The sequence below is a fragment of the Antennarius striatus genome, chromosome 14, assembly GCF_040054535.1.
Source record: "Antennarius striatus isolate MH-2024 chromosome 14, ASM4005453v1, whole genome shotgun sequence".
Lineage (NCBI taxonomy): Eukaryota > Metazoa > Chordata > Actinopteri > Lophiiformes > Antennariidae > Antennarius > Antennarius striatus.
The window spans coordinates 14,987,039-15,000,146 of NC_090789.1; the positions used below are offsets into that span (position 1 = coordinate 14,987,039).

Genomic DNA, 13,108 nt, shown 5'->3' on the forward strand with positions numbered 1-13,108 from the left:
GATGGTTAAACTACGACTATAACAATAATAATCTGATACTTTCATTTGAGTTAATTTAGTATTTCCATGTGTTATGGTATTTTTGCATTGGGGTATTTATATGTTCATCTAATTAAAACATTGTGATGCCTCTCAAGTACTGCTAAAGTGAAAATACAAGTACTTGTTTAATGTGATTTACTGGCTTCTAACAGTTTAAAGTTATTAAGGATTTGGTTATAAAGTGAATTCAATAGGCTTATGTCATATTTTTAATGTAAAATCAAAACATGAAAAGTAATTCATAGCCAGCTGCAGATATGACAAAATGGGGTAAAAAGCACAATATTTTCCTCTAAAATGTAGTGGAGCAGAAGTATAATGTATCAGAGACAGAAATAGTAAAGAGTATCTGAATACAGAACTTGGAATTAGTTACATTCCTCTGAATACTTCAGCTGACACACAGATAAATATTTTTTATTTGCGCATCTATTTAAAACATCAGTTACTAAGGCTGTGCTTTCCATGTGTGCATGAGAACAAATATTGTTTTACAGCAGCTGGAACAGACCTCAGTGTGTTTTCAGTCTGACAGTATTTGGCAGAAAACAGAGTGTACTGGCACCAAATGGACAATTATCCAGTTGGATCCAAACATGATGGCATGAAAACAGCAATGGAGGTGCAGAAACCCTTGACCTGTGAAAGAAGTCTTAAAAATAAACAAATGAAGGGTGTGAAACTCCAAACAAAACCATCATTTGAGCTAGATGTCTTTGGACATCTATCCGACTCCGTGTTTGTTTCTCTATTTGTCTGAGATTGTGTGCAAAGCAAACGTCTAAAAAGTCCAGTCCTTGTAGCAGATTCATGGTTCAACAGATCACTCATTCAACAATTTTCTTCTCGATGAACTGACAGAGGCAGAAGGACGCTGTGCTGCAGTGATTTTCCTGGAGGGGACGGGGGTGTCGCCTTTTCAGCCTCTCAGATACCAGCAGCTTCACATAAACAGCACTGTACGTCATCAGAAGCTGGTAAGCCTTAGCCTGCAAAAGAAGCACGTTAACAAAGGTTCAGCTCAGCGACTTTTATCCTGACAGTTTTTTTTCTTTGGTCAACGCAACAGAAGCAAGAGTGACCATTGCACTGAAACTACATTCAAACCGTAATTAAAGACAAGTCATTTCGGGACAGAACTTGATTACCAACTTGTCTCCTAAATGAGGAAAAATAATTTCCCCAAGGAATCATTAACAAATGGGGTTTTTTGGGGGGGTTTTTTTTTAGAAGTACAGAGAAGGCCAGACGGAGCTGCATTGTGTTTTTGTAGATCTGGAGAAAGCTTATGACAGGGTGCCTAGAGAGGAACTGTGGTATTGTATGAGGAAGTCTGGAGTGGCAGAGAAGTATGTTAGAGCGGTGCAGGACATGTATGAGGACTGAAAGACAGTGGTGAGGTGTGCTGTAGGTGTGACAGAGGAGTTCAAGGTGGAGGTGGGACTGCATCAGGGATCAGCTCTGAGCCATTTTTTGTTCGCTATGGTGATGGACAGGCTGACAGACGAGGTTAGACAGGAATCTCCATGGATTATAATGTTTGCAGATGACATTGTGATCTGCAGTGAGAGCAGGGAACAGGTGGAGGAGAAGCTAGAGAGGTGGAGGTTTGTCCTGGAAAGGAGAGGAATGAAGGTTAGCCACAGTAAGACAGAGTACATGTGTGTGAATGAGAGGGACCCAAGTGGAAGAGTGAGGTTACAGGGAGAAGAGATCAAGAAGGTGGAGGATTTTAAGTACTTAGGGTCAACAGTCCAGAGCAATGGAGAGTGTGGAAAAGAGGTGAAGAAGCGTGTCCAGGCAGGATGGAACGGGTGGAGAAAAGTGTCAGGTGTGATGTGTGATAGAAGAGTTTCAGCTAAAATGAAAGGAAAGGTGTACAAAACTGTGGTGAGACCAGCGATGTTGTTTGGTCTAGAGACAGTGTCACTGAGGAAAAGACAGGAGGCAGAGCTGGAGGTAGCAGAGATGAAGATGCTGAGGTTCTCTCTGGGAGTGACCAGGAAGGATAGGATCAGGAATGAGTACATCAAAGGGACAGCACATGTTAGAGGTTTTGGAGATAAAGTCAGAGAGGCCAGACTGAGATGGTTTGGACATGTCCAGAGGAGAGATAGTGAATATATTGGTAGAAGGATGCTGAGTTTTGAGCTGCCAGGGAGGCCTGTGTGTGTGTGTGTGTGTGTGTGTGTGTGTGTGTGTGTGTGTGTGTGTGTGTGTGTGTGTGTGTGTGTGTGTGTGTGTGTGTGTGTGTGTGTGTGTGTGTGTGTGTGTGTGTGTGTGTGTGTGTGTGTGAATTTATCTAGATGAAGAGCCTTTGGTAGTATAAATAAATAACAAATATTTAAATAATTTATAGGCTCATTTGCTGAATAATACTTCGGATGTCTGTCAGACTCTAGTATAAATTCAGTCAGTAATCACTCATCAGTATGTCTCCTCACCTGATCAGGCAATGAAGAGTCAGGGAGGAGGCTGTAGTTGGCCGTGACTTGGGCGCCCTCCTCTGGACTGGTGGCTGTACTGCAGCTCGCCTTCTCTTTCTTCAGGAGAGGCCTCTGTTCAGCGGAGCCCTGCTCCACGTCTGAGGCACCGCCATCATCGTCAGCAGTTACCTCGGTGACAAGGATGAGGTGGGACATTTTTTTCTTGAGCTTGGCCTGGTGAAAGTTCAACAATAGTTCAATAACTTTAAGTTTTCATTGGAATGATGAAAACTGATATCATGGAAAGAATTTCCTCACAACACCAGAATTCTGTTTTTATTGACCTGAAGGAGGAGCAAGATGGTTGAAAAAAAAAAGAAGCTAAAAAACAACAAAAAAGCAACCATAATCCAGCAAGAAAACAGAACAGCAGACGTACCTGAATGTTTACTACAGCGCTCCGCTTCTCAAAAGTTTCCGTCAGTGTTCTCAGACAGTGGGAAATGTCCCAATAGACAAAGTACAGCTGCAGGGACACACACAGGGGATGCTTGTTGGACCATGCATAGCTGCCAAAAAGAAGTAATTCAGTTTGATGTCACTGAAATGCTAAACTAATCCTATCACCAACGTTTTAATTGATGGAATGAAACTCTTTGCTCCTGGTTCATAGGAATACACTTCAGTATAAGCAATAAATACCTTTATTGTCTAATGATAATCTTTTTTTAAATTACTGACCTACAAAGGATCCAATAAAGAGAATCCTCCAGTTCTCTTAAAATCTGTGTTATTTTGTATAAATTTCATCAAACCATTTTATTCCCTGTTACAAGGAAAATGTGCATGTTTATTGAATTCCTGACGGGACACTGAAGATGAATTTTGTATTGTTGTGCTGGAAGTAAAGTGATTAATCCTTTATTATATATAGTCGAATATCTATTACAGTATGTGGCATTCTGATTTATTGTCAGTTGTCAATATAAAGAATCATGAGCTTATATTCAGGTTTCCATCTGTTTCTCGTCAAGACCTGAAAATGTTTTCTTCTTTTTGTGAATTAAAAAAAATGCTTATTATGCTTGTTATTTTAACTTCACTCTTGGTTGTTTATCAAATGTAGCCGCAAGAGGACACAAGCCAGTGTCTTATTGTGCCGATATCTAGCCAGGATAAATACAGAGGGTTGTGTCACGAAGGGCATCCGACATAAAACTTTTTCCATAATCAAACATGTGAATCAAATCTATGACCTCAATTCCAGATCGGTCAAGGCCCGGGTTAACAACGATTGCCATTGGTGCTGTTGACCTACAGGGTTCCCAGTGGAAATTAGACTACTGTTGGTCGAAGAAGGAGAGGAGGAAAGTGTGTTCATAGGAAGAGAGAGAAGACGAACGCCAACAGTATAAGACTGAGAGTAGGGACGTTGAATGTTGGAACTATGACAGGAAAAGGTATAGAGTTGGTTGACATGATGCAGAGGAGGAAGGTAGACATACTGTGTGTCCAGGAGACCAGGTGGAAAGGTAGCAGGGCTAGAAGTTTAGCAGCAGGGTTCAAGTTGTTCTATCATGGTGTAGATAGGAAGAGAAATGGAGGTGGAGTTATCTTGGAGGAGGAGTTTGTTAGAAATGTCTTGGAGGTAAAAAGAGTGTCAGACAGAGTGATGAGTCTGAAGCTAGAAATTTGAGGCGTGATGTTCAATGTGGTTAATGGGTATGCTCCACAGGTAGGATGTGAGCTGGACGAGAAGGAGAAATTCTGGTTGGACTTTGATGAAGTGATGCAGAGCATACCTAGAAGTGAGAGAGTTGTCATTGGAGCAGACTTCAATGGACATGTCGGTGCAGGAAACAGAGGTGATGAGGAGGTGATGGGCAGGTTTGGTATCCAGGAGAGGAACGCAGAAGGACAGATGTTGGTTGACTTTGAAAAAAGGATGGAAATGGCTGTAGTGAATACTTTCTTCCAGAAGAGGCAGGAACATAGGGTGACCCCTAAGAGTGGAGGTAGGAGCACACAGGTAGACTACATCTTGTGTAGACGGTGTAACTTGAAAGAGATCAGTGACTGCAAAGTAGTGGTAGGTGAGAGTGTAGCCAAACAGCATAGGATGGTGGTGTGTAGGATGACTCTGGTGGTGAGGAAGATGAAGAGGGCAAAGGCAGAGCAGAGGATGAAATGGTGGAAGCTAAAAAAGGAAGAGTGTTGCATGACATTTAGGAAGGAGTTAAGACAGGCTCTAGGTGGCCAGGAGGTGCTTCCAGATGACTGGAAAACTACAGCTAATGTGATCAGGGAGACAAGTAAGAGAGTACTTGGTGTGTCATCTGGAAGGAAAGTAGATAAGGAGACTTGGTGGTGGAATGAGGAGGTACAGGAGTGTATACAGAGGAAGAGGTTAGCTAAGAGGAAGTGGGACACTGAGAGGACTGAGGAGAGTAGACAGGAGTACAGGGAGATGCAGCGTAAGCTGAAAGTAGAGGTAGCAAAGGCCAAACAAGGGGCTTATGATGACTTGTATGCTAGGTTGGACAGTAAGGAGGGAGAGACTGATCTATACCGGTTGGCAAGACAGAGAGATAGAGATGGGAAGGACGTGCAGCAGGTTAGGGTGATTAAGGATAGGGACGGAAGTCTATTGACAGGTGCCAGTAGTGTGATGGGAAGATGGAAAGAGTACTTTGAGGAGTTGATGAACGTGAAAAATGAGAGAGAACAAAGACTAGAAGAGGTGACTGTTGTGGACCAGGATGTAGCAAATATTAGTCAGGATGAAGTGAGGAGGGCATTGAAGAGGAAGAAGAGTAGAAAGGCAGTCGGTCCTGATGACATACCTGTAGAGGTATGGAAGTGTCTAGGAGAGGTGGCGGTAGAGTTTCTGACTGGGTTGTTCAACAGGATCTTAGATAGTGAGAAGATGCCTGAGGAATGGAGGAGAAGTGTGCTGGTGCCCATTTTTAAGAACAAAGGAGATGTGCAGAGTTGTGGCAACTACAGAGGAATAAAGCTGATGAGCCATACAATGAAGTTATGGGAAAGAGTAGCGGAAGCTAGACTAAGAGCAAAAATGAGCATTTGTGAGCAACAGTCGATAAGAGTGTGGGAAAAGGTAATGCAGATAGAATGTGGTTTGATATCAGTATGGGGAGGGTTTATAAACATTTAAATTACTGTAAATAATAAGATAAATAGTTTGTCGCTCATTCGTAAATCATGTGTGGTTCCTGGAACGCATTAACCGCGAGGAACGATGGCGCACTGTATACCTTTTTAGGTACACATCTCTGAAACCTGATGAGATATAATCACAAAACAAAAAGCAACATTTTCAGGAAGCCAGAGGCACAAAAATGTGTAGGTCAGGGTAAAATGTTGAATTCAGTGGTGTCGCGGGATGTTGCAGTCTCTGACTGCCTTGTTATTTTTGTAATTGTGTTGCAAGGTCTGCTGAATTTTTATTTCAATTGTCATGCTATTGTGTCCTTGACCTCATTTTTTTTCTAGTACTATTGTCATCCTATTTTATTACACTTAATGTCACTTACCTGCCACATGATCTTTTATTTAATTTCCTAATAAAAAAAAGGAACTATAAGAATACAGCACACTACCACATAAGTGCCAAAAGACAATGTGCAGTGTACTGTGGTGTCTTAAAGCTCCGTAATCTCTCACTCCATTTGATATTATAAGAACAACCTTCATGTGTCCTGTGCAGTTCTGCATCCAGTCAGCCACAGCCACCAGCAGCTTGTGTTTCACCATCCTCTCATTCACCTGGATTAACCGTACATCTATGTTCATATTGAGCTGAAGAAGAAGAGGCAAACACACAAGTTTGATTATTTTATACTGAAACCTCTTTAAGAACATTTTAAAAAACCCAATCAAATGAAGCCAAGCTCAGATGTAACATAATTAATATGGAAATGTCAGTATTGCTGCTGCCTAAACCCTTATTTACCTCCTTGTTACTGTGCTGGAGGATGAAGATGATGGCAATGGTGGGGAAGATGGAGAACAGAGTAACAACCAGACAGAGGACCCAGTCACTGATCGTGACGTGAACATGTAGGGTGGAGAACACAGAGCACCACAACACCACATACAGCACCTGTTGGGTTGGGAGAGGAACTAAACTGTAATTCAGAAAGGAAAACCGAATATTCCAAGTGACAGGATTAAATAAGCAATTCTGCACCTTGGAAACATGCAAGGTGCAGAATTGAAAAACACATTTTTTTCAAGTCTCTACATATACATAGTGGTCCTCCCTAACCTGACCAAATCCTAGAATCTGGAAAAAAACGGTTCCTGCATCAATAGATATTTGGAATCTTTTGGATTCATGCCTGGACAGAATCAGAAACAATCTGATTTGTGAAGCGCCTAAAGTAAATTGACCTTTCCTGAGTCATATTTGATTGTCCACTAGGATATGGACGTGTTCATTCCCGAGGGGGCGTTTGTTCAGGCCATGGTACCAGTGTGTGGTAACGACATGGCTCAGAGCTGCACACTGAAAGTTCCTCACAAACTGTTGAAATCAGCTAGAATTTGGCTAACTAGTTAGCCCTGCTCCAGTCATATGTGTGTGTGTGTGTGTGTGTGTGTGTGTGTGTGTGTGTGTGTGTGTGTGTGTGTGTGTGTGTGTGTGTGTGTGTGTGTGTGTGTGTGTGTGTGTGCGTGCGTGTGTGTGTGTGTGTGTGCCCGTCTGAGGCTATCCCCAGCATCACAGCAAACACATAACCAGTTACACATTAATCACTAATTCAGAACAATTGTCTGCTCTTTGGTGAATGAAAGCAACTTTAGCTCTTCTAAGTGATCGGAGAGCTGCGTATATCCACACATCTCCACGATCTCTCATTGTCCGTGACGGTTGTTGGAAAACACAACTTTAAATGATCTCACTAGCCGATTTCATCGTGTTTACACGAGCAACGGGTCTTTGTTCAGCAGACTGAGTAAGCAGGTCCACGCTTAGTGACAAACTGTTATATCATGAATTGAGAATTATTCACAATGAACATTATAGAGCTCACACAAACCACTTATTTATTACAGCTAAACTACTGAAAATACATGACATCATAAGTTATAAAAATGTACAACTTATGTATAAAGCAGCCGATAACAATTTACCTCAAAATATACAATCACAAATACAGATTAATGAATCCAATTACCAACTAAGAGAAAACACTGCATTTGTACAGAAAAAAGCAAGAACAACATTAAAAACATTTATCGTTCACTGGTGTCAAACACTGGAATAAACTGGATAATGAAATTAGGAGTGTGGGAACTCTAACTGCCTTTAAAAAAGCATTTAAAAACATGATTTTGCGAGGTTATATTTCTGACATGAATGATGGTTAGAGGACTGCACTGTTATGGCGAATTAAACTTCATGTTGTCAATCCTGTGAAACAAATGTCACTGTAACCTTTGTGCAGTAACAGAGCACATGCAAGATGTTATGACTGCTCCAACGGCGCTTCAGTCATAAAGTTGTCCAGAAACAACCCTTGAAAGGAATAACAAAATGAACATTAACAAAATTTGGACTCTTCTCAAGAACTGACAAAGAGGTGTGCAAAGATGTATGCCTATTGGACTAAATGGACGGATTAAACAAACAATGTACCAGAATAAAATAATTGAAATTGATTTGTGACATGCAAAGTATGAATTGGTTGACAATGTGCTGCAATGAGAGATGTTGTTGATTTAGGGGACGGGGACCTTACAAGCCAATGGCTTCTACCCGTCAACCCTTTTTTTTTTCTTTTCGGATGTTGTTGCTGATGTCTCAACAAATCTGTTGTAATAACATGTCTGGAAAGAAGAAAATAAACTGAATAAATACAAATAAATAAATAAATGAAAAACAAGAGTGGAAAACACGAGAAGAATTAGAGCGAAAGTTCCAGACTATTTTAACCATATCAATCAAAGATATTGAGGACCACGGATCACTTTGGAGCAGGACATTTCAAATACAGTGTAGTTGGAAATCTAGCAGCTGAATGACATGAATTAAAAAAAGCATAATATGGGAACTTTAATGACCAGGAGCTTAAAGCTACGAGCTCCATGAGCCGACTGACATCAGCAACAAATCATCAGCCACCAACAAGTTTTTATTGCATTAGGAAATGGTTAGCAGGGTTAATTAACATGTCAGGCCCCATTTTTTCATGTCTAAAGACATAAATCAGCCTGCAGAGGCTCTATTAAGGAACTCTAACCATCAAGACATAGTTCAAGCTTATGAAGCTACATAAACATATTATCTATAGATCTAAAAATATTAAACACAATATAAAGCCTCGGAGCTGCTGGGTGCTGTTTTAACCTTTTGACAAAACCAGACTAGATGTTTATCCCTCCTTCGACTGTTAATAATTTTTTTTTTAAAATTATTTTTAAGGAGCTATAGATAAGATGATTGTGACTGTTTCTTCTATTTGGAAGGATGGATGGATGGATATTCATTTATTTTGCAAACATAGTCACAGTTGGAAATGAAAGGCTTGATTTATCAGTGCTCAGATTTAAATGTCCAAACTTTAATCAAGCAAAATTTTAAATATTTCCTGTCCTTGTTTGAACATAGAAAATGTGGCAGGAGCGGTTTACTATACCGGTGCTAGTATCAACTGGAAGACAGCTGAATTGAAAACCAGGAACCTCCTGACTGAGGCTGTGTCCAGAGCCATCCTCAGCGGAGCCTCCAGGTCTCCGACTGGAATCTAACAGGATTTAAAAACAGGATTTTAAAAAAAAAGCTGTTAAAATTGACATGTTTGCAGCACGGGATCATTTGAATGTGTGTCTGTGTGTTTGTGCTGACCTGGAATCCACCATTTTCCAATTGGGCCCGACACACAGACAGATCAAATTTAGGGTTCAGCAGTGAACAGCTCTGGACTGCCAGAACAACCTGACCTGAGACCCGGAGACAGCAATCAGAACCAGGATCATCATCACATTCACAACTTTAACTTGAAATCAAACACCATCATTTGCCAGTTACATCTGAGTCAGATGGTCTGACTCATGATCAATATTTATCAGTTGATTGAACTGAGAAATAAAATGATGCACCCAGTCATGCTGTGGTGATCAAATATACTGTACAGGATATAATGCCAGTTAGCTTGACATGCTAGCATTTGCGCACGAGGATAATGTCTAAAATCCATCCAACAACTCCAGAGAATTTATTAAATTACTTCAGGAATTAGCAAATACTATAAAACAAATATAGTACACTGTAGTACAAATTCACATATTTTTATATATTTCTTAAACCTACAGAGCGTTTAAATTATTAAGGGTGTCCAGGTTCAAACAGCACATTTTCACTCACTATAAAATAGCCCAATTAAAGTATCATAAGCACTCATTTAATGTGGATTTTGAATAATGTATATATGTGGTACTTGACAAAATTGCAACGAAACCACTTTGGCACTGATGAAAGCCCATTGGACGCTATCTGACAGTACCTTCAAATACAACAATTTGTATGTTTTGACATCAGCACATTGCTAAGAAATAGTCAGTTTTCAAGTAAACTTGACTAAGTAATCCAGGTTACCTTTTAAACACATGCCTGAGATAGTGTTTTTTTCAGTATAATTAACCAAACGGTGACAAATAAATAAGCAACCATTACCGTTTGACCAGCGAGTGGTCTGAGGATGAGTTTGGGTTTGGCTTATCTGAACATCCACCTCACCCTCCTCCCTCACGTGTCCGTTCTCCACCATCACAGAGGTGTCCACGTCCTAAAGAAGATACAGGCCATGAGACACAAACATTTTGTTCAGCACCAACAAGAGGAGGCAGAGAAAATGTAAACTAATGAGCTTAAAACATCACTTAAGTCATCCATCATCCTGAGTCAATCATAGTGATAAAATCATGTGTTGCCATTAAGAGTCCATGAAAACTATATAACGCCAGCAGGCTACCAAGTACTGGTAAGTCAAACTATTTGTCTAACAGTAGTGGCTAAAACCAATCTGAAATAGCACAAGAAACAAATCATGAATTGGATAAATTCATTAAAACATTTCCCTGTGGCTTTACATTTTTTCTTAGATGTAAATCATGATAAATATTTGAAGCAAGTCAAGATTGCATAAAGACATTCATGAAAATTAACAGCTAAGAGTTTTGGCCAAAGTAACAAGTGATATTTGATAGTGATGTGAGGGGATCACTGTCTGAAAGAAAAGGTTGGAAACCAGCACGCTGACATAAACAAGGGTTCAAGTTGTCCCAGTTAAAGAAGAAGAGAAGAAGAAAAAGATCAACTTTATTAATCCCCTTAACAGGGAAATTACTCTTTTCACTCTCTATACATGACTTTTTTGTGTTAGATACATGATAAATATTTGTGCAGGCCCCTCAAACACACAACACACTAGGGGCCTGCGAGCATGCAGTTAGTGAACACAACACAACAGTACATGGGGAGGCAGAGTGAAGGACGGCCACTTCTGGTAGCGCCCCAATTGAGCAACCTGTAATTTGAACCCATTCATGAATTAAAAAATTAGTAGCAATGAATACTACATCACATAAACACAGCCGATCAAAACCACATTATTTATCCTTGGAATCCTACAATAGCCATGAAAGAGCATAGATGAACATGCTCACGTGACAAAAGTAAGAGTACTGGAGTAAAAGTACTTTCTACCACCGGCTTTCAAGGCTTTGCTGCAATCATGTGGTCCTTTGTTATTACAATGGACAATCTAATAGCCTCCTGTTGGACGAATTCAGTTTAGAGAAGAGTTGTAGGAGCCACCCATGATAACACAAATGTTCATTCAGGAAAAAGAGCACGCCTTCATACACTAGTCTTTTAATCGTCATCTCTCTCACATGCTTGGTCTTGTATTCCTTTTGTCTCAGGCTTTCAGCTGACATACTATGAACTGGCACAGGGACACACCTTCATATGAAATGTGAACCTAATGTTGCTTCCGTCTTTTTAAATATGATTGAACCTCAAGTTCTTTCATGCTATTGTCATGAACGACCTCAAGAACTCTCCAGCTCTCCAGTCTCTGCAGACACACCAACTGCATTATTTTGTCAGCATCATCAGTCTTAACAGAGTCATCAGTCACCACCACCAGTTTCTGGATCTCTAAGCTTAGTGCTAAGAGTCTAAGCACTAAAAATGAATTATCACACTTACACTCATTTCACCTGTCTCGTCCTCGCTGCCTGAAAAATACCCACTGCCATGTCTGATCACAGCTCAGTCTGTCCATAAAGGATAATCAATATTTTTAAATGCGTCACTATAACTGAACAGACCCTCAACTGCAAGATTAAAATGAAACATAGTGAAACTAAATCAAAGCTACTTCGTGATAAAACCAACACTGTGTCTCTTCCTCTCCCCTTTGTCTGTGAAGTAGCCCCGTTTTAGCGATGAGGTGTTAAAACCCACGACTGCAGTCCTCAGTTCACTTCAACACCACAGTAACAGTTTATCAGCCCTCTCTGCTTACTGATTTTATCTGCCCTTTAATTTTAATTTCTTTGCTTTCCAATGAATTCTAACAGCCTTCCAAACCAGTTTATAATTACACCTGATCACAGGCAGAAAAAGTTTTAAAATTTTTTTTACCCTGTTTATGCAGAAAGCTGCTATAAAACATGTTTGACATTTGTGTAGAGGAGATAGTACGACCTTGATCTTATCTGTCAAAAATCAAGTATCTTATCTAAACAAGTGAGCTTTTTTTTCTCTATGTGGATTTTGAACACTGCTGAGCAAAACTTGTTACAGATTTACAAAAACGTCCTGATTTTGTAAATACTTTTCAAAATTATCCTTCTTTTTCTAGTCATTTAAACTGTTGCTGACCTATTGGGAAAAAAACTTTCACATATTTTTTGCTCATTGTGGTCATGAGGGTTTGGAAAAGAGGAAGCAACAGTACTGTATGTCACATTTATTTGAGGAAACAAAAGTTTGCTTAAATAAACTTTGAAAACAAGAACAACCTCTAGTACATTAAGTACACATTCATATTACACAAGACAACTGTTCTTACCAACATTCTAGATGAAAGTCCATCATGTCAATAAACCAAAATAGATTTAAGAGATCCATTGACAGCCACAAAATGTCGAACTGCTTGAACAAACTGTTATATGCTACCTCAAACTGAAGCCACCTTCTCTCTTTCTGTTTCTCTCTCTCCCAGTGTGTGACTCAGTTGGACTAGTCTCATGACCACAGGAATGTGGTTGGTGGTTGTCAGCTCATGCAGTCAAGACTAGAAATAAGAGTCAGTCAATAGTGTTTACTTAACAACCTTTTAAATAAGAAAGAAAAACTCTCTTGCGGCTGGACTTCTAATGACTTGATTGGATTTTGTGTCATAAACCAAAGTCTTTCTTTCAGTGAAATTGTTTTATGACTTTGAAGAGGAGCCTGTTAGTTTTGATTGGTGCCAACGTTACAGTTTTATCAATTACTTTATCAGTATGTCAAACTTGTAAATCAACTTGTATCACACAAGGGAATTTCAAATCAACACAGCCAATAACACAGATAGATTAATAAAGGTCAATTATTTTATTGTCCC

At 39.8% G+C, this 13,108-nt stretch overlaps 1 protein-coding gene across 1 annotated transcript; it reads right to left on the reverse strand.

The window, feature by feature from the left end:
- Nucleotides 1-238: 238 nt before the first annotated feature.
- tmem268 (transmembrane protein 268) lies at nt 239-12,718 on the reverse strand. Its single transcript, XM_068332904.1, has 9 exons — nt 12,572-12,718; nt 10,165-10,276; nt 9,337-9,431; nt 9,128-9,235; nt 6,442-6,591; nt 6,177-6,287; nt 2,908-2,994; nt 2,487-2,702; nt 239-1,031 (listed from the first exon to the last, which is right to left on the reverse strand). The coding sequence occupies exons 1-9, from the start codon at nt 12,575-12,577 to the stop codon at nt 870-872; spliced, it is 1,047 nt and encodes a 348-aa protein (XP_068189005.1). The 5' UTR covers nt 12,578-12,718; the 3' UTR covers nt 239-869.
- Nucleotides 12,719-13,108: the final 390 nt, after the last annotated feature.

Bases quoted from the DNA above. Each gene is read 5' to 3' on its own strand.
- tmem268 (XM_068332904.1), bottom strand. The intron at 6,288-6,441 runs GTAAATAAGGGT...CTTCTTCTTCAG, and splicing joins TCCAGCACAGTAACAAGGAG to CTCAATATGAACATAGATGT. The intron at 2,995-6,176 runs GTTGTTCTTATA...GTGTCCCTGCAG, and splicing joins ACTGCACAGGACACATGAAG to CTGTACTTTGTCTATTGGGA.